General features: G+C 48.3%; 1 protein-coding gene across 1 annotated transcript in view; it reads right to left on the bottom strand.

Moving 5' to 3' along the window:
* The window catches only part of TMEM132C (transmembrane protein 132C), a 205448-nt gene extending 185168 nt beyond the window's left edge, over nt 1–20280 (bottom strand). The window contains exons 1-2 of the mRNA XM_021698576.1: nt 20217–20280; nt 13157–14054 (exon numbers count right to left, since the gene is read on the bottom strand). Coding sequence (XP_021554251.1) covers nt 13157–14054; nt 20217–20280 — 962 coding nt within the window. The remainder of the gene's footprint in view (nt 1–13156; nt 14055–20216) is intronic.
* Between the last annotated feature and the right edge of the window lie 428 nt (nt 20281–20708).

Raw genomic sequence — 20708 nt, 5'->3', positions numbered from 1 at the left:
TTTCAAAGAAACAGAAACTCTTACATTGCAGGCAAGGTCATTATGTTCCCAACAGACAGTTCTCACCACATGCTCATGGGTACCTTCAAGATTCACCGAGAACCACAGGTGGCTTCTACACCCGAGCGAAGGTGAGTTATAACCTGTGATCGCAGCCATGCTCCTGTGCATCAACATTTGCTTTCCTTGAGGTTTCTCAATGCCAGCATTGCTGACTGGCATTTTGAGTTGGAATATCCTCTGTTGGGGAGAGGCAGGCTGTCCTGTGCATTGTGGGATACCTAGCATCATCCCTGGCCTCTATGCACAAGATACCAGAGGAAAGGCTCTCCCAGCTTTGATAACCAAGTATGTCTCAGGATGTTCCCACATGTCCCCAGGGAGGTAAACCTGACCCTTGATTGAGAACCTCTGTTTTGCCTGAATGAAAGCAAGGGCATCCCTCTTCCTAAAGGATGTAGATGCTACCATTGAGATGGGAGTTCATCAACTAGCACACTTGGGATGTCTCTGGCAGCTCTCAGCCAAGAGTAGCTGTAATGGGCTCTCTGTGTAACTTAAGGAAAAACACACCTAATAATAAAAACATAATAATGCAACAATAATAAACAATACTTACTAGGTGCTTACAGTGTGCCAAGCACAGGTTAAAATTCTATCCCATTGAAGCCTCGCAATATCCCTACCAGTAGTTGCTATTATGCTTATCCTCATACAGGACCTGAGGCACAGAGAGGTTGAGGAATCTGTCTGCATCGCCGTGGAGAGAACAGTGGATCTAGGATTTGAACTCAAACATCCATCTCTATAGAGCTTACACCCCATCCCGATGTTACTGGTGGACATCTACTGCTCCTTCCTGCCCAGTAGGTAAACCCGTCGTCTTCTAGTACCTATTCCTTGGTTTCCCCTTTGCCAAATACTCTGCCTCTGCTCTCAGTAAACACATTTTTAATGAGATTAATCCAGCCCTTGCAACTTGAAGGGTAACTGGGTGAAGAAACATTTAATCTGCTGGTCACATTAAATGGATTCGGGAGGAGTATGCAGCTCAAACCAAGCCAAGCAGATTCAATTCCAGCTCATCTATTGCCAAAAAGTCCACTTACAGATTTTTGTTGTTGCCACGGTGGTGGTAAAATATGCATAACATAAAATTTACCATCTTAACCAATGTTAAATGTACAGTTCAGTGGTATTAAATATATTCGTAATGTTGTGCAACCCTCACCACCATCCACCTCCATAATCCATTTCATCTTGTAAAACCGAAACTCCGCACCCATTCATCCATAATTCCCCCAACCCCCAGCCCCCCAGCGCTGGACGGCCACACGCCTACTCTGTGTCTCTACGACGGTGAATACTCTTAAGTATCTCATGTAAGCGGAATCACATGATAGTTATCATTTTACGATTGGATTTTTTCTTGTTTAAAACTCTTTTTAATGAAGTGCTAGCAAACTTTTCAGTTGACTGTAATGAATTTTTATTATGTTATGTTAGTCACCATACAATACATCATTAGTTTTTGATGTAGTGATCCATGATTCATTGTTTGCATATAACACCCAGTGCTCCATGCAGAACGTGCTCTCCTTAATACCCATCACCAGGCTAACCCATCCCCCCTTCCCCCTCCCCTCTAAAACCCTGTTTGTCTCTCAGAGTCCACAGTCTCTCATGGTTCATCTCTCCCTCCAATTCCCACCCCCCTCGTTTTTCCCTTCCTTCTCCTAATGTCCTCCATGCTATTCCTTATGTTCCACAAATAAGTGAACCATATGATAATTGACTTTCTCTGCTTGACTTATTTCGCTTAGCATAATCTCCTCCAGTCCCATCCATGTTGATGTAAAAGTTGGGTATTCATCCTTTCTGATGGCTGAGTAATATTCCATTGTATATATGGAACACATCTTCATTATCCATTCATCTGTTAAAGGGCATCTCGGCTCTTTCCACAGTTTGGCTATTGCGGACATTGCTGCTATGAACATTGGGGTGCATGTGGCCCTTCTTTTCACTACGTTTGTATCTTTGGATGAATACCCAGTAGTGCAATTGCTGGATCATAGGGTAGCTCTATTTTTAAATTTTTGAGGCACCTCCACACTGTTTTCCAAAGTGGCTGTACCAACTTGCATTCCCACCAACAGTGTAAGAGGGTTCCCCTTTCTCCGCAACCTCTCCAACATTTGTTGTTTCTTTCCCTGTCCATTTTTGCCATTCTAACTGGTGTAAGGTGGTATCTCAGTGTGGTTTTGATTTGGATTTCCCTGATGGCTAATGATGATGAACATTTTTTCATGTGTCTGTTAGCCATTTGCATGTCTTCTTTGGAGAAGTGTCTGTTCATGTCTTCTGCCTATTTTATGACTGGCTTATTTCATTCTGTATAATGTCCTCAAGGACATTGCAGCAGGTTTCAGAATCCCCTTCCTTTTTATGGCTGAATCACATTCCACTGTATGGGTGGGCTACCCTTTGTTTATCTGCTCATCCATTGATGGGCAGCTGGTTGTTTCCACTTCCCGGCCTTTGTGAGTAATGCTGCTGTGGGTATATGAATGTCTCTTCAAGATCCTGCTTTCAGTTCTTTGGAGCATATACACAAAAGTGCAATTGCTGGATCATATGGGAATTCTATTTTGAGTTTCTGAGGTACCGCCATATTGTTTTTCACAACAGCGGCACCATTTTGCATTCCCATCCTTAGGACACAAGGGTTCCAACTGGTCCATGTCCTCATTGATGTTTGTTATTTTCTGCTTTTTCAACAGCAGCTATCCTAATGGGTGTGAGGTGGTATTTCATTGTAGGAGACGTGTACTTTCAAACTCTATAAATGTTGTATGAACTGGGAACCACTGGAGTCACCGTGGAGGGAGACAGCAGGAGTTGGAACAGCATGAAGACAGGGGTTTGGATGATGGAGTGAGAGAGACTGAATCTCAGAATGGGTTGTTGAGAGAACCGCATGGCATGTTGTGAATGAGGACTTGCCAAACACTATGCAAACATGATGTTCTAGAAGCCCAATATTGCCATCCAAACAGCAGTCCCAGGAGGAGCCAGGGTATGGCTTCTCAGGAGTAATGGGTCTGACCCAGGAAGCAGTGGATAAGAGCCTCTAAAAAGGCATGTGCATTCCTTTATGTGGTAGTGAATTCCATTTCTTAAAGGTCCCCCTGAGAAATTCAGAAGAAGAGATGCTTTCTTCAGGAAAGTATGTCCAAAGTGATCACAGTACCAGAACAAAACACCAGAGGATGCTGGTATTTTAGGGGAATGTGAGATACGGTCTTCATCTTCTTCTATTCATTGTCTTCACAAGCGGCCCCACCCAAGTGACAGCCACTCTCCAGGTCTGAGCATGCTGGTCCTTCTAGCCGATGCTTCCGAGGTAAAGGGACAGAGGAAGAAAGCCCTGGGTGACACAAAATAGGCTAAGGTAGCAAGGTCAAGCCTTGGGAATATGAGGAAAGACGGCAAGAGACAATGCGACCCCAGCCCTGGGGGAAGCGAGGTCACTGGGCTCACCTGCGGAAATGGCTGGTAATTGGGCCTGACATTCACAGCCCTCCTCTCTCCCCCTTCCATCCCCTCCTACACCACATCCTCCTCTTTGCCTTCATGTCCCCATTTGCAGGATCCCCTCCTTTCTAAATAAAAAAGGGCATCACCCTTCTGAAAGTAGACTGGAGCCCAGCTGACCACAAAGAGGACTTGTAAATACAAGAAAATATGCTCAACATGTCTAGGAAGGCAGGGAATGGAAGCTGAAACAGCAACAAGGTTCCAAGGAAGGTTCCGAACAAGGAAGGGGTAATGCAGTCGGAACGCTTTAGAAACAGGTAAGCCTTGTCTCCCTATCTGAGACTTTAATTCACCCAATAACTCTTGGGGTTGCAAGACATAAATGGTTCAGATTTCCCATATTAAGGAACCCTGCAGTAATGCCACGACACCGAGCAAAATAGCAGCAAATCAACACTTAAAAATACCCCAAAGGCGTCTGGGTGGCTCAGTCCATTGAGCATCTGCCTTTGGCTCAGGTCATGATCTCAGGGTCCTGGCATCGAGTCCCGCATCGGGCTCCCTGCTCTGTGCAGAATGTGCTTCTCCCTCTCTTTCTGCCCCTCCCCCGGCTTGCTCTCTCTCTCCCTCTCTAAAAAAAATTTAAAAATCTTAAAAAAAAAAACACCCCAGTATGGAGGCTTCCGGCTGGCTCAGTCGGGGGAGCGTGTGACTCCTGATCTCGGGGCCGTGAGTTCAAGCCCCACGTTGGGTGTAGAGATTACTTAAAAATAAAAATCTTAAAAAAAATACCCCAGGATTCTGGGACACTGGAGTATCCAACACTCTTACTGCAATATTTACTCACCCCCTTGCCTAAGAACGCCCAGGTACACAAGTCCCCGTATGCCATGGTAAACTGTTGGCAGCAGACAGAACTGTGATCCGGAAAGCTCGAGGAAAATGAAGATGCCTTTTATTTTTTCAATTTTAATTTAATTTTATTTTGAAAACTAAGATGACCCTTAAATCGGTTAAAGAATGTGGCATAAAGGAACCAGGTCTCGGTCAGGAAGGCTCTGCTTCCTTTCTCTTTTCAGAGAGCTGGAGTCAATTTTATTTGCAAATGTTTTTCCCACAACAGTCAATGTCTCACCGAAGCCAGGCTGCCTGGCAACACAGATGTGTTGCGGGGAGCTGGGTAGGGGGCCTTGGGCAGGAAACATTATTTCTTCACTTCTTCCCAAGCAGAAAGAAAATTGTTCCTTTTCTCTGTTCCAGAAGAATACATTTAAAATGACAAGCTGAACAAAATGAAAACAAACCTCTCCTTCGGAGACATTCAACAGGGAAATGAATTTTAGACAGAGTGTGGGAAAACGAGTTTCCAGAATTGTCTGAATTAGCTCCAAATTTGCAGTCAGTGCAAACCCGACTGTGTTTGGGGTTTCTAATGACGAAGTCTGGGACATTCGGGTCATTCCTGAGGGCTCTACCTGACCCGGGGGATGGATGCCTAGTTGGAAATGAAGAGCCAAATCTTTCAGGGGTGAGCCAGGGGTCTGGAAATTGCCTTTCAGGCTTTTGCGTACCCTTGGACACAAAGGGGATCAAGTAAGGAAAAAAAGAGCTCCCCGACATTCAGTTAGAACAGCACGCGTGCGGGCGGTGGTCAGTAATCAGCGGGAGGGTTTGAGGGCAGGCGCAGGTGCACTGGGCACAGAAGGGCGCGCTCTCCGAATCCCATCGGGGGCTCTGCTCTCCCACCAGTCAGAGGTGCCAAGGGGCACGCAGCAATTCAGAGTTCCCAGGATGACATGGGGCAAGGTCCCGAAACGCACGGGGGTGGTCCTGTCCTCTCCGGAGTGGGTCGGAGAGTGGGCCTCCCCCACTTCATGTCCATGCAGGACCCCAGAATGTGGCCTCACTGGGAAACAGGGTCTTTGCAGGTGTAACAAGTCCCTGATCTCCGGATGGGATCCTTGCAAGGAAAGGCGAGGGGATGTGAGACGTGGACACAGAGGGACATGGAGGGACAGCGTGTAAGGACAGAGGCAGGGCGGGAGCGATGCAGCCAGGAGCTGAGGCACCAGCTGAAGGAGGAAGAGGCAGGGAAGGATCCCCCGATTCCCTGCCCCCAGGAGGCCCTGGAGGAAGCTCAGCCCAGCCAGCACCCTAACTTCAGGCTTCTGCCTCCAGAACCTTGAGAGATCACGTTTCTGACGTTTTAAGCCACCCCGTTTGGGGTAGTTTGTTACAGAAGCCGTAGGAAATGAATATGCTGATGCTTTGAGCCACGACTTAGACCAGGAGACACAGCTCAGCCCAGGGTCACCATCGGGTCCCCAGGTCTGCGCAGAGGTGCTGAGACGTGATTCCGTTGTCCACGTGTTTAAATTCAGAGACTGCACTGAAAGCCCGAGTTGTTAGCTTCTTGCCAAAACCAGCGAACCCGGCGGCCGGGGTCGTGAGTCCCTGGCTTCTTCCCTCAGCATCATGGTTTCAAGCTCCATCCACGCCGTGGCCCGGATCGCCAACTCAGTCCCTTCTGTGGCCACATGACATCCTATTACACGGACAGATCACATTTTGCTTACTCATTTGCCGGTTGATAGACATGGGGTTGTTTCCACGTTTTGGCCATTATGGATAACGCTGCTATGTGTGTTTGTGTATTTGTGTATGTTTGGGGTATAATCAGGTGTAAGTGGACTAAAGTGTGGAGCTCCCCGATTGGCTTCAGTCTTTCAGGAGAGACAGGCTCCATGGATCCCACCAGCCGCCCACCGGTGGGAGCCCAGCACCATGCCCTCCGCCCTGGGCTGGCTGGGAACCGGGTTTACCTATAAAAGGTCCGCATCGCAGAATCCTTTTAGGGGAGGGGACAACCAGTCTATGAGCCCTCCAGGCACTGCTTCCCATTTAGCTTCTAGGAATGAGTCCACCGACACATCGCATCCTGCTTGGAAAAATAACACCTCTCCCAATACCCCTGCACGCAAAGTCCCTTTAGGTCATCGGTTTAAAAGCCTCTTCCCTGCTTCCACCCTTTATCTTTTTATTTATTTATTGGACGATGCTGGGAACGTAGAGAGGCTGTAAGGGCGCAGGACGTTGTGTGGATTAGGGTGGGGGGGGGCACCAGTTGTTAGCAAGAATGAGCACGCATCCGCCAGTCCACCTGGGACAGAACGCATGAGCCAGGAGCCCCGCGTCTGAGCGCCGTCTGCGCCCCAGCTGAGGGCACCCCCCGCCCCGCTCCCTTATTCTGCAATCCTGCCCCTACAACGCACGTAGTTCCACAGCATAGAGTGTCTCTCCTCTGCTCCCTTTTTATTGTTCTGGGAAGACCACCTCCTTACTTTGAAGTGTTTTACTTAAAAAAAAAAAAAAATCGTCTCTTCGGATTTATGCCCCAAGGGCTCCATTATCGGGACCAGCACACGAAACCTACCCAGGAAAGGGCAGAGCAGCCCTGCAAATTGCTGCTCGGTTGTCAGGGGTTCCTGAGAAAGCTCACACGGCCAGGGAGAAGGAACAGAGAGGGAGATGTGGAGATTCCTGTGGGTGCTTCTGTGTGGGGCTGGCTGGTGCAGAGGGCGGCTGCCTCGGGGGACAGCTTGGTGGCTGGTCGTGGGCTGGACGTGGGGGGACCACCCGAGGTCCACAGGAGTCCAGACACATGGGGAACCCCCTAGACCTTCAACTGTCATGGTTGATAAGTCTCCCGTCACACACACAGCTCCCGTTCTGCTCTTGATGATTCCTCTCTGAGCGCATGTACTCAACCACAGAACAAAGTCCCACATCTTCAGAGCGACCCACGGGAGACCTGACCAGACCTCCAGAACACAGGTGTCTGAGAGCCTTAAGATCACAACACTGAAGTGGGCAAGAACTTCTCAAATGCTAATGAGGAACAGACGGATTCATAAAGCCGCTAACCCGGAGGAAGCGAAGCAAGAATTAATTACGGGAGACTGAATGAATGGACCGAGGGATTAGAATCTTGATGACTTTGTTTAAAAACACTGCTGGTTCTTTAATATTTTGTTTTCCAGATTGGAAGGACCCCTTTCCTCCTCTCTTTTAAGACATTTATAACTTGCATCAATTTGCTAAAGCATACGACTGTAAACCCAGACTGAAACATTTCCCTTTTTCTCCCTACCGGATCTCTCCAGAATTCAGAAACTCTGATTAAATATTCTCATTCTTCATGACAATATATGTATTAGAATAAGCTCAATGAGAATCTGTTCCCTTTGCAATGGGACTCAATTAGACAAGTCCATAGCTTGGCTTCTTGGCATAAAGACACTTTAAAGGTCTATCTGAGAGTCCTTATTATCAGACACTTTTAAAGAACTGAGGTTGACCTCAGGGATCCAGTGACACCCCTTGGATATGACCAGAGCCATTACTGACTATCATATCTGAGAACAGACACAGAATCCGTAACCTTACTACACTGATGTCAATCATCCAAGTTTAAGAAGACTAGACTTATTTCATTTTTATCAAAGATACGGTAAAACTCATTTGTTTGTAAAAAAATAATAACTATAAAAATTATATTTCAGATGGAAAACTAGAGCATACCCATGAGCAGACTCTCATCGTTAACTGTCTCCGAGGCTTTGTGATCTACGTGTAAACGTCAGAGAAATCACCATGCAGAACACGCCCGGACAACCTTCGTGGCTGCTACCGGATGGAAACGCCCATGACATCACCAACCAGGGAGACCCCTGGGACTGAAGCTGCCAACCTCATTCCACCCTCTGAAGACGCTTTCAACTCAAATCTAGAAATTTCCTCAACTGGCTGTTTATAATCCACTCGGATTATCAACCTTTGCTTTTCTTTTATTTCCAAAGAGATGTCTCTTATTAAATGACTGATTGCTCCCATCAGCCAGAGACCTGGTTTAGACCTGGTTACAGTACCACCTCCTGAAATGAAACATTCGCATGTTCATCCCGGCCCTAAGTGACCATGAGGAGAGGCGATTGCTAACACCTCGTGTTGTGGTTTAACTTCGACAGGTAAACCTGAATCTGATTATAACCCAATAGAGTTGCTTAGTTGGTTAGATCTTGGCTTCTCGGAATCTGCTCTGGCGGGAGGGGGGTTCATTCCTTGGCTACTGTTGTCCTAAGGTCATCAGATTGACCTCTGTCTCCTCTCAAGCGTTTTAAATGCCCCTTGACGGTCACTCACACATCACATGACGTCCATCAGGATCAGATACCTTGGGGAACTCAATGATCTGACCACCCGTGTGCGAGATGGTGATGCACCTGTTGGTGCAGGGGGCCCTGAGAGTCCTCAGCCAGGCTGCATCATCAGGGGTAGTGACAGGAATGCCGTACCAGCTGCTCAGGCTCTCAGTTCACTGAGGGACTGACCCAAAGTAGGGGGGATGTTAAAGACACCCACCAACAACAGAGCCCAGCCTTAAAAACTCCTTGAGCTGACAAACCCAGTTTCGTCACACAAGCAGAGCTTAATTCAGCTTGCTTGGCAAGACAAGCGAGGCCACCTTGACCCGGGTCATTGCTTGCTTATGCCTCGGAAAATCATAAGCAAGCCTTAAATGTTTCCCCCAAATTGACAGGAGGTCACCACTAACCCCTTTCCTTTCATTTAAGAAAATTCTCATATTGTGAACAATGCCAGGGAAGAATAGTTGGTCCCTGCCTCCGGGCTCTGGGAGCTGCCTGCTTTCTAACAGACATGCAAACCGCGCCCCCGCCCTGTCCCCTCCAACTCCGAGCCTCATTCCGGGCTTTGCTTCCAGGGCTCCCGGCGTGCAAACTGTCCTTTGGGTGTGTTCACAATAAACTTCAGTGATTCATCGGTTTAACTTCTGTTTTTTGGTTTTTTTTTTTCCTGAACTTTGGACACAACGAAGCAGGCCTGCTCTCGGGTGCGGAGGACGCTGAGCCACCTCCTTGGCCTTGTAGGCATCAATTCCAGTTACTTAGTGACGAGGCTGAGGTGCAGCGGCCTCCCCCGCTCTCCCCGCTAGTGGCCTGCAAGGTCAAGACCCCCTGAGGTAAAGTGAACATCGATCCCAAACAGGAAGAAGTTGTGCAAACTCCGTCTAACACAGAGCTTCAAGGAAGCAGGGGTCCGGGGCAAGTGCCATCCTCGGCATCCCGAGGCCTTCGTGGCATCCAGGCATGGCGGGTGGCAAAGGGCATTTTCAGGGCTGATGGCTCTGATTGTCGGTGTATTCCGGAAGCCGTCAGAATAGCGAGGCATGCCCCTGCTTGCTGTAAGGAATCTGGAGATTGATTTCAAGAAGCCTCAGTCAGTCATGAAGGAAAACCTCCATGAAAAGGAAGGTTTGTGATCTAGGTTTGATGGCAAGTATTTGGTTTTGCATGAATTCCATAAATATCTGCTGGGCCTTTGCTCTGTGCTTTGCTCTAAGCCAAGGGCCAAGGGGCCCACTCCCATGACTGGACACACTTCGAGGCGTCTGCGGAACACATCTGGTTATGCGTTTTTCATTTATGTTGGCGATCATGATTTCTTATTTTCTCAAATAGGTTTCCCAAATCACTATGACTACAGGAAACAAAGCTTCAACTTTCCACACCTTGACGCCTTTGGATTAAATTCACGAAGTCGCGAGCCAAAAGCAGGCTGATGCTTTGGGCCCATGGAAGACAGCATCATTCGTGAGAACGATCTTATAAAGGAGGCCTCAGCCAGGTTCCCAAATAGGCACCTGGCCCTATAAAAATCCCTAAAACGTCCTGGCTGTCTCCAAATATAGCCTTGTCATCAAAGCCATTGTACAAGGTGATGAAGCCGAACGCCTCTGGATTTCATAGTCAGCAGAGGTCTTTCAAGTTCTCCTGCCAACCCCCCCGAATTTCTCAGTAGAAAGGTCCCCGAGACGGGCAAGATGGATTTCCTTGCAATCCAACCCACAGCCATGGCTGGAGGCCATGGAGGCATGTGGGTCCCATGAGCACGCACACTCACATGGAGTCACCGTCCATCCTGCATCTGCATACATCCTCTTGCATTCTCTTACTGGATATTCCATCCTTGAAACAATTCACTGAAAAATGAACTCATTATTTTTAACTAAGTTACAATTAACTACGTTCTCTGGAAAGGGAAAACCTGCTTCCCCCACGCCCTGCTCATCAGTCATGGTAGCAGCATCCTTCGGCCTCACATCCGGGACCCCGTGTCTCCTCCGCCTCTCCCCCAGGGCTCAGGTCTGTGTTGGAATGATCGGGAAGGCAGAAACGGCGGCTGCACCTCACGGCCGTAAGCAACACCCACCCCAGAACCAGGGCATCACCGCCCTCTGTGCTCCAAAGCGCTTGTCATTAAAAAACAAAACAAAAAAAAAAAGTTTTGCTCTTTAAACAAAATCACGGTGAGGTGGGGATCAACACAGCATCGAGAACAGACCTGGTGGCTATGATTTTATGCAAGGCATGGAGTCCTTTTACTGCTAAAACAGAATTCAGCGCTCAGGGAAGTTTTGATGGATGTTTAAACACAACCCCCGTTAGTGACATTCAACATTCATAGACATACTTTTTATGGGCCAGGCGCTGTCATAAGCACCTTAGAAATAAATATTGGCCCTCGGGGGCCTCTCACCCCCACAGCAGGAGATGCTGTGAAGACATCTGATGTAGAGATGAGGGGACAGAGGTACCCAGAGGTCAGGTGAGCTGCCCACAGTCCCACAGCCAGGAAGTGCAGGAGACAGGCTCAGAGCTGAGCCAATTGTTTGCAGGAGCTGATCCTCACCACCGTTCCTGCCTGTAATGATAACAAATACAGAAAACATCCCCTCCTGTCCAACGAAGCAGGTCTGGGGGGCCCACCAGCAGCTGAAGGCCCTGTACCTCCTGGGACCCAGAGACCTGGTGACTTACTCAAACCCGCCCCGGGTGGACCACAGAGCCTGCGCTTCTGAAAGCGAAGTTAAGGATCAGTCCAAGTGCGAAGATAATTATGACTCTGGAATCGTGAAGCATGTTAGTGGAACCATCCCTGTCTTCTGCATCTACTTTCCAAAGCCAGGGTTGTATATACTTATTTTACAATGAAATGATCTGAAACAGAGTATGCCGAGGGACCCAGGGAAAACAAAACTCAAACCTTGCGGAACAGTGTCTTTCCCAGCCAAGGCAGGAGGAAGCAAAACCCGGATCCTCCTATCTAAACATTTGCTTTCCTGGCCCCAGTTAAAAGGTGGACATTTCCACCAAGCCACCGGCGCCCTGACGGGGAGGGGCATCCCTCCTCCCACACTCAGCAGGTGCCAGGCTGGGCGCTGAGGCTGAGAGTATGGACATAATGGGAACCCCCGCAGGGCAAACTTTGTCTCTTGTGAACGATGGAGATTTCATACCATCACTGATCACAATGTAGAAGTTCTCAATCCTATCCAGAACACACCAGCAAGGGAGGATCTGGTCAAATGAGCCCACTTAAAAGTTGAAAGAAAACATGACAAGGACGATGAACAGATAGACATTCTAGAAGAGCATTATTCAAATCTGAAGGATGAAGAAATGCCTTGAGAAACACTTGGAGTGCATTTTGTGAAAACAAACACAAACAAAGCTTTTAAAAACGACCATTCTTGATATTATACGAGAAAACTTAAAACAAAAAGAAATACGCTATAAAATGCTATCATTCTATTTTGCAGATATTTTCCCAAGCAACTCATTCAACATGCGATTAATTTTTTTATTTTAAAAAAGAACCAAGGAAGAGCCATAATTATGACCTAAGTCCTTTTTCACTGGAATAGAAAAAAAAAACCCACAATTTTTATCATCTTTATCTTTTAAACAAATCTCAAATATTTTCTCATTATTATGAAATCCTGGTCCACATTTTAAGAGGATTTGCTGTAAGTGGCTTTTCTCCGGTATTGATAATCTTCGGAGAGCAGATGCTCCCAGACCGACCTCAGAAGCATCATGCAGTGACACGGTAGCCCTATTAGAACTCGCAAAATCTGCTGAGCCAGCAGCGGTGACGGCAGGTGGGTTATTCCGTTGTTTCAATTTATTTTCTGTTCTTTCTTTTTTTAGGAGATGGAATACCTCTGCGCAATAATTCTCTGTTGGGCAGACTCCTTTAATCACAGCTACGCTGTGCTCAGGAACTGAGGTTCCCACAGCCCCGACTTGGCAACACTGAACCTCACCAAAAAATTTTTTTAAAGGGTGCATGCATCCTTGCCTTTTTTCACACATACGCCCAAAGTAAAAATATCATAAATACCATAAACCCCATGTCTCTTCTTGGGCTCTGCAAAAATATACTCTCATTCATGCAACAAGTATCTGTATATCTACAAAAGAATTCAAAACTAAAGAAAAATCACATCCTTCTCCAAGTTCGATGACAACTCAAGGTCAAAAGACAGTGATTCCTTTACCCTTGCTTCTTTTGGATTCGGTTTCTGGCCCCCTTCCCCCGTCCCCTAATCCATGATGTAAGAGGCGCTGCCGAGTGCAGAATTTGGCTTCACTGTGAAGCCAGAGGGTCCCTGAAGGTAGCGAAACCCCAGGCGTCCAGCCCCACCTCACAGGAAGCACACACAAGACTGCCCGGGGCCACCCTGGGCACCTACCTCAGGATGAAGAGGTCCACGGTGGAATTGCTGGCCATGGTGACATAGGCAGTGACCACGTCTCCTTGTTTGACTGGCCGGGAGGGCAGCCAGATGACCACGTTGCTGTCCAAACGCAGCTCGCTGAGCTGGGCAGTGTCCTGGACCCGATAGAGGCTGATAGCACCGATCCTCTGCAGGTGGGGCACAGCCTCGTCCAGCCCGTCCTTCCCGTCCTTCTCCGGCCGAATGGCGTTGCCCTTCCGGACATCACCGGCCGCACAGTCCCCGCGCGCGTCCCCCGGCTGCACGGAGTAGTAGAGCTCCACGGGGCTCCCCTCGGGCGGCCCGGGCGCCTTCTTCCTCCCGGCCACCACGCTGGGGGGCCCGAACCAGGCGGCCAGCAGGTCCAGCTCGGCCACGCACAGCCCCAGGGCCCCCTGCAGCCGGCAGCCGGCCCGCACCTCCCGGGTCTCGCGGAAGGCGAACACGCGCAGGCAGGGCAGCCTCTCGCCGGGGCTCTGCGCCGCCCAGTCCCGGCCCAGCACGTGGAAGAGCACCTGCACCTTGGGCCGGCTCAGGTACACCTTGTCCCGCAGGATGTGCGCCTTCAGTTTCCAGTTGAGACCGAATTTACTGGTTGGACCTAGAAAGTTCGAAGTGACCATCAGTTCCAGAGGCACGACCTTCTGCACGGAGAAGGGCCCGTAGCTAGCGTTGAGTACCGGGGGCCTCTTGGCCTTGTATGTGAAGAAGGACTCCACCCTGGTGTGCAGGCTGGAGTTGCGCATGACGTCCTGGTTGGTCTCCTTCAGGAAGAAGGAGGTCTCTGCTCCGAGGATGTGGTAGCTCACAGGCAGGAAGGGCGGCAGCGAGGAGAACCGTGGCACGTTGTCTGTGACCCCTCGGCCCTCTATCACTGCAGGGGGCAAAGAAAGAAAAGAAAAAGACAAAGATGGGGTTACCGCTGGACTCCTTGGACAGTAGGTCTGTAAGCAGTTTAGAAATGAGGAGAACGTTCCGAAGCCCACTTGGCTAGAATTTCCATGGTACTCCTGGGATCAGCTAGTAGAGGACTATATGCTCTGCAAATTATATACTTGTATTAGGTTGAAGCCAACGAAATGTAGATTTTTGCACGTTAGGAATGGTCGAACAGTGACGATTTCATAATGTCACTGAGCAGAAAGCTGGCAAGATACCCACGAGTGTGGAGTTGGGATGTTTATTAATAATTTGCAAGTTTAAAGCATATTTAATGACATGGGTACATGAATAGAAAAACAAACCAATGGAATGGATGAGTCCGTAAATAAACTCACGTATGCCTGGAAATTTAGCACGTGATAAAGACAGCAGCCAAGTCATGAGGCAAAGAGAGACTTTTTCATATATGGTTCCAGGACAAATGGCTAGACACTTGAAACAAAAGATACAATTAAAAAAAAAAGATACAATTAGATCCATACCTCACACCATATACAAGAATAAATGTCAAGTGAATCAGTGATCTAGACATAAGGAAATAAAATTTTTCCAGTACTAAAAGAAGACAATGGATGAACGCCTTCATGAACTGGGTGTAGGGAAAGCTTTCTAATTATGACTCAAAATCCAAATGCAATTTTAAAAAAGTGATAAACTCCCCTATGCAAAAAATTTTTTAAATCTTTCGCATAACAACAAATTCATGAAGCCAAGGGGAAACATGGTGCACTGGGAAATACTACAAACTGCTGGCTTATGGCACACAACCCAGCCTGGGGATGGGCTCTCTGGCCCACGGTATTTTAGAAGATCGCTGAGAATGGGAACCATCTTGAACAAAGAAGGGAAGCATCTGGGTCTCCAGCTTCTCTTTACACATGGGAGGACCTGGCAACATTTGGGCGTTATGCCCACCTGGGAACGAGGGGAGAAGTCACTCAGCAGTTCAGTTACCTGCTTGTAACTGGCAGGTGCATCTGAGTTGGAAAGCTCTGACTGGAATCCGCAGCCTGGTAAGCCGTCCCACCCTGGGGGCTGGAGCTCAGTGTCATGATGCGCAAGAGCATCACCCCTGCCTTTCTGCCCTCCTCTGTCCATCACAGACGTGGACAGCCGTACAACCAGCAGGCTCCTTGCCGCCCGAAGGTTCTCCTCTCTAAAGATCCCCCATGGCTTCCTCTTACACTGTGGACGGCTCACTAAGGACTCGCTACATGCACAGGACAAAGAGGTTAAAGTGCCTGGTGGCTGACTTTGCAAAGCCCCCCAAAGCCCACGGCCGTGCCCTTGTTTTTGAAAACCAGCCCAGAAATGCAAATGGGCCCCCGTTCATACAGGGAGAGAGCAGAAAGTTCTCTCTCCTCCAGCTGCTCCACACTCTCCTGCTGGCCGTCCTCTGAAGGCAGCAGGTGCGGCCCATCCAGCATATGGGCGACCTGCACCTCTCTCCTCTGGAAGCTCCCCTAATCCTTCTCCTCAGCAGGGACGCTGGCTAGCAGATCAAAGCTGCCTCGGGTGTTGCCGCAGCCAAGAGGGCTTGGGTTGTCAAGATGGCTTTTCAAAGAAACAGCATCCCCCCTTGTTCTCCACCAGAGGCTTTGTTCTGAGGCCCCCAGGAGCAAGGGTGCTGGCCCCTCTCTCTTTGAGGGATGTGTCTGCACTTCCATTTTAACCCTCTCATTCCAGAACCAGGTGAAATCACCCTCAAAAGGGCCCACCAGAGTAGAACATCCCAGAAGGAGTACTGGTTCCATGTCCTTAAAAAGGCCATGGATTATTTAAGCGACTTACAATATTTTGTAAAAACCAAACTAAATTGCCACATCAGATGTTTTGTTCTAGTGTACCCATCCCTCTCCAAAAAGGCTCTTAAACCGCGAAGTGTGGAGATTTAGAGACTGATTCGTTTGGGGACAGAGACGGGGGCGGGGATGGGCTCTCTGAAGGATCTGCAGGGGCAGGGCAGGATATACCCCTGTCACAGGAAGCACTGCCAACAAGCTTTCTCCTCATTCTTCACTCTCTCTGTGTGTAGGGATTCCCTTTTTCTACTTTTTTTGGGTTCCCCCCCAAAAGCCTAAAATATGAATCTCTTATTTTTTAGTAAATGCTGAGTTTGTTTTCTATAAAAAAGCTGGAGTGGGCCTGCTTTCCAACTGTCTCCTTTCTCCATTATTTAAGTAGGTCGCTCCTACTCCCTCTCATGGAGAAAAAAGTGCCTTGATCTTACCTTCCTGCTGACCCCAGTTCTGGTTTTTCCAGTTCATGAGAGACTTAACGTGAGCAAGAAGAGACAAACGTGGTGAAGAAAGTGGGTCTAGTATGGTGGTTAAGGGCATGAAGGTTGGTCATGGAGGCATTGAGGGTTGATCTACTCAGCCATCATGTGTTCTTGAGCAAGTTCTTACCTTCTGGGAGTTTTAGTTTCCATGGATGGATGGATGGATGGACGGATAGATGGATAGGTGGATGGATGGATGGATGGATGGATGGATGGATGGATGGATGGATGGATAGGTGGATGGATGGATGGCTAGAAGGGTGGGTGGGTGGGTGGATGGATGGATGGATGGACAGAAGGTGGATAGAAGGATGGATGGATGGGGGGATGGATGGGTGCATAGATAAACAGACAGATAAATAGGTAGAAAGAGTCAGATATATGGGATATAACAGAAGCTGTGTAGAACAATTAAAAACAGCTCCAATTCTCCTTTTGTATCTACACTTTTGCATGTGGCCCTGCAACCCTCCCTTCAAGAGGAAGTGTCTATTGACCTCCTTGAATCTATGCTGGCTGTGTGATTTACTTTGGCCAATGAATACCGCACAGAGAAATTTAAGGGCAGTGAAAATACTCTGTACAATACCGCAACAGTGGACACGTGTCTTTATACATTTGTCCAAACCCACAGAGCGTACAACACCAAGAGTGAACCCTAATGTAAACCACGGACTTTGGGTACATGGGAACTCTCTGTACCTTCCTCTCAATTTTGCTGTGAATCTAAAACTGCTCTAAAAAAATGAAAATCTTCAAAAAACGAGAATTTCTTGAGCATATGCATTCCCATGACTGCCAGGAACATCTCCCTCCACACACAATGCTCCAGACAATGTCTCCTAAACTCAGACATTGAGTACTTTCATGACATCAGCCAGATATTTAGGCATTGCTAAACAATGATTTTTATCAATAACTAATACTTTATTAAAGTAAATAATCAAATACCAGTGAATTAGTGAATACATGCATTTAGATAATCCTCGTATAAATAACAACACAGGATCCCATGATCCAAATTGTTGCCAGTCTATGGCTCTGAGCCTGACATTTGCCATTTCTTTGTTAAATGGGGAGGTTACTGAGTGTAAGGTGTTCAAGACACAGTGACACCAAAATGAGATTTTTCCGCATGATGAAATTAGAATAATTCAAACAATTGAAAGGGGAATCGCTTTCTCATTTGTGAGACTCGGGTGGCTTCACCCCATGTCCATGCACCTCAAACACCAACCCCATGGACGCTCATGAGAACGGCTCCCCCAGGACCTGTGCCCATCTGCACCCTCCCACGCCGTGACTCTGTTGATCACCTCAACTCATCTCACACTCTGGGGAGCCCTGATCCAGGGGAGGAAGGAAGCAGAGGTGATTACCAGCCGTCCTTGTATTTCTTTCCTGACAGTTTATCTGCTGATTGCCAGGGAACCATCTCCTGGCTGCTGGGACCCAGTGAGCACAGACAAATATCCACCCTCTCATTCTGGTGCATCTGCTCACACCATCTCCCAGAAAGATAGGATTATTCGGTAATTTTTATCGATCTGAAACAATAACCCTGGAAAAGTCCGATGCTGGTTTCCTAAGGCCATGGGAGAGGGAACGGGGGGGCGTTGACAGACACACCTTCTTATCTGGGCTCCCTGTAGACGGCACACTCATTTGCTGTCTGCCTCCCTGTTTATCCATTTTCTTTATCCGTGCCCTCCGTCAGGTGTTCATCAGAGAACTCTGCGGCAGAGCTGCGGCCGGAAATTGAGTTTTTGAGATTCTGAGATAGCGAACACAGAAGTCCATGTCACTTAGCACCCAGACAGAATAACGCCAGGGGTGGGAAATGACCCTTTCAGCCCGCATGACGCATCACCTTCATCATGATGCTCACTTGTGGATGTGTTGACGGGGGCAGGTTCTTCGGAGCTGGTTCTCTCTGGGCTGGGATGTGTGGGTTGGCCAGGCTGGAGAGAGGACCCCAGGAGGGGGCCTGAGCAGGGGATCCCTCCAGGAGAGGCTCGGGGCCTCGGCGTGTGAGGAGGTCGGTCTAGGAGCGTGGGAGGGGGGCCAGAGTTGGCTCTGACGGCAGTAAGACCTGGGTGCCCGTAGGGTGCGTGGTAAAAATGCAAGGTCCTGCTTTCCTCTTCAACTGGAGAATGTAAAAACAAACACCACGGCGCACGGGCCCTTCAAAGACTATCCAGAAGGGAGGAGTTTGCACTGGATTTGGTTCTACATCCTCATGTTTGATTTTAAAGCATTGTCTGAGAGATTTAAAAAAAAAAAAAAAGGTGCAGATATCTGCTCATTTTACAAACAGGAAAGCAAACACCTAGAAAAGTCAGTGTATTTGAACTCTAAGTAAAAAAAAAAAAAAATCACTGGAATCACCCAAATGCATGAGCGGTATTGTCTCAGGCTGTGCAAAGGGTCCTCAACTAAGGGCGACTTTTGCCCCTGAGAGACACCTGGTAACGCCTGGAAACATTTCTGGTTCTCACAGCTGGGGGCTGGGGGAGCTCCCGGCATCTAGAGGCCGGAACCCAGTGATGCTAACAGGACCAGCCCCCGCCACAAACAGTGTCCAGTCCTAAATGTCGGTGGAGCGGAGGCTGAGGAAGACTGATCTAACCCGATTCACGTGCAAGGTGTTCGTGGTTCATCCAAGGTACAAATGAGATAGAGGAAGGATTTGGGCCAAACCCTCTTCCATCCAGGGAGAGGAAAGGTATCCTTGTGGGTTAAGGGCCTTCCTGACGTCAGGCAAAACCCAAGGAATCCCTGCTCCACAATGTACTAGATAAAGATTTTGTTGGTGTTGTTGTTTCGTGGGTCTTTTTGCAAATACCTTAAACTTTTGACCTTTGGCAACCTCATATCTATAAAGGGAATCATATCACCACCAAGTCACAGAAGGCAATAAGCAAAGTACCCCTGGAGAGAAGGTGCCCGAGTGCTGGGAAGGATGCTGTTGCTATTATATTATTATTCTTCTTAGTATAATTACTATCACCATTTGTTCCAGTCATGCTGATAAGTTAGAGTAGAAAGTTTTCAAGGCCACAGAGATGTGCAAAGGATCGGGCGACATCTGTATGAGAAAAGATTCAGGCACCAAGAGCAGCGGGCGGGCCCTTCCACGAGTCTGGGGGGCCACGGGGCCACGGATGCCTCCCACTGACCCACCTGGTATCAGACACCACCCCCCTCCCCACGGGAAAAGGCCAGCCTCCATTCACCTCAAGGAAAACCCTAATGGGATTTTCCTTCCAAGTTACCACCGCTTACTTGAAATATGAGTCGGCTCAAGTATTCTGAGGTTTTCTCCCTCTCTCCCGGTTGGTGATTTATTAACATTCTCCAGACACAGAATGTCTCTCTCTGCTAAATATGGCGCATTGTTTCTTTTTTCTTGAAACAAAAGGCACCTTGATAAATGGATTATTTTATTTCAATGCCTCTTCTGAACAAGCCCCTGAATATCCTTTGCTGAAATTACATAGCGTGGTTTGCAATTTTGGAACAGAGAAACTCTCCTCTAAAAGAGCAGGTACTTATCTCCCACTCTGAGCTGCTGGGGGGACACCCCCCTTTCTCGGGAAAAACTCCATAATCATCCTCAGGTGTGGCTTAATCGCTACCCCAGCCCCAGCAGAGCAAAAGACTTAGGCCTTTCAGAGACAAATTCTCTAAACCACCTGGAATCTCAGACCCTATCAGCATGAGAACAGTGCCTTGGGTATGCACCCACGAGGGAAATATTTACTAGGGAGAGCCATAAATCTAAAGTGCAGTGTTTTAACCACCTGAATTTATATTTCCTGAAGTCGAGTTTGGCAAAGAGTGTGGTAGCTATGTGGCTGATCCCTCCGCCCCCCATGTCCCTGGGTGTGGCTTGGACCCCAGGTCCACAGGGGGTTCCAGAGCTCAAGCTGGGGTTCCCTTAAGGGAGGCGCTCCCCGGCGAACTGCTGTATTAGTTTCCCATTGCTCCTGGAATAAATGACACAAACTTAGTAGCTTAAAACAATGGAAAATATTTTCTTATAGTTCTGCAGGTCAAAAATCTGAAATGAAGGTGTGGGCAGGGCTGCGTTCTTTGTGGTGAGTTCAGGAGAGAATGTTTCTTTGCTGTTCCCCTTTTGAGAGCACCTGCAGTCCTTGTTTCCCTTCCTCCCTCCTCAAAGCCAGCAGCCCACAGCTTCTGTTTGCTCTGACCTCCCGCCTCCCTCTCACAGGGATGCTGGTGATTAAATCCCAGCTCAAACCACCTCACACCAGTCAGAAGGGCTGAAATGAACAAGGCAGG

The sequence above is a fragment of the Neomonachus schauinslandi genome, chromosome 14 (genome assembly GCF_002201575.2).
Source record: "Neomonachus schauinslandi chromosome 14, ASM220157v2, whole genome shotgun sequence".
NCBI classification, from domain to species: domain Eukaryota; kingdom Metazoa; phylum Chordata; class Mammalia; order Carnivora; family Phocidae; genus Neomonachus; species Neomonachus schauinslandi.
This window is presented reverse-complemented; position numbering and strand designations above follow the sequence as displayed.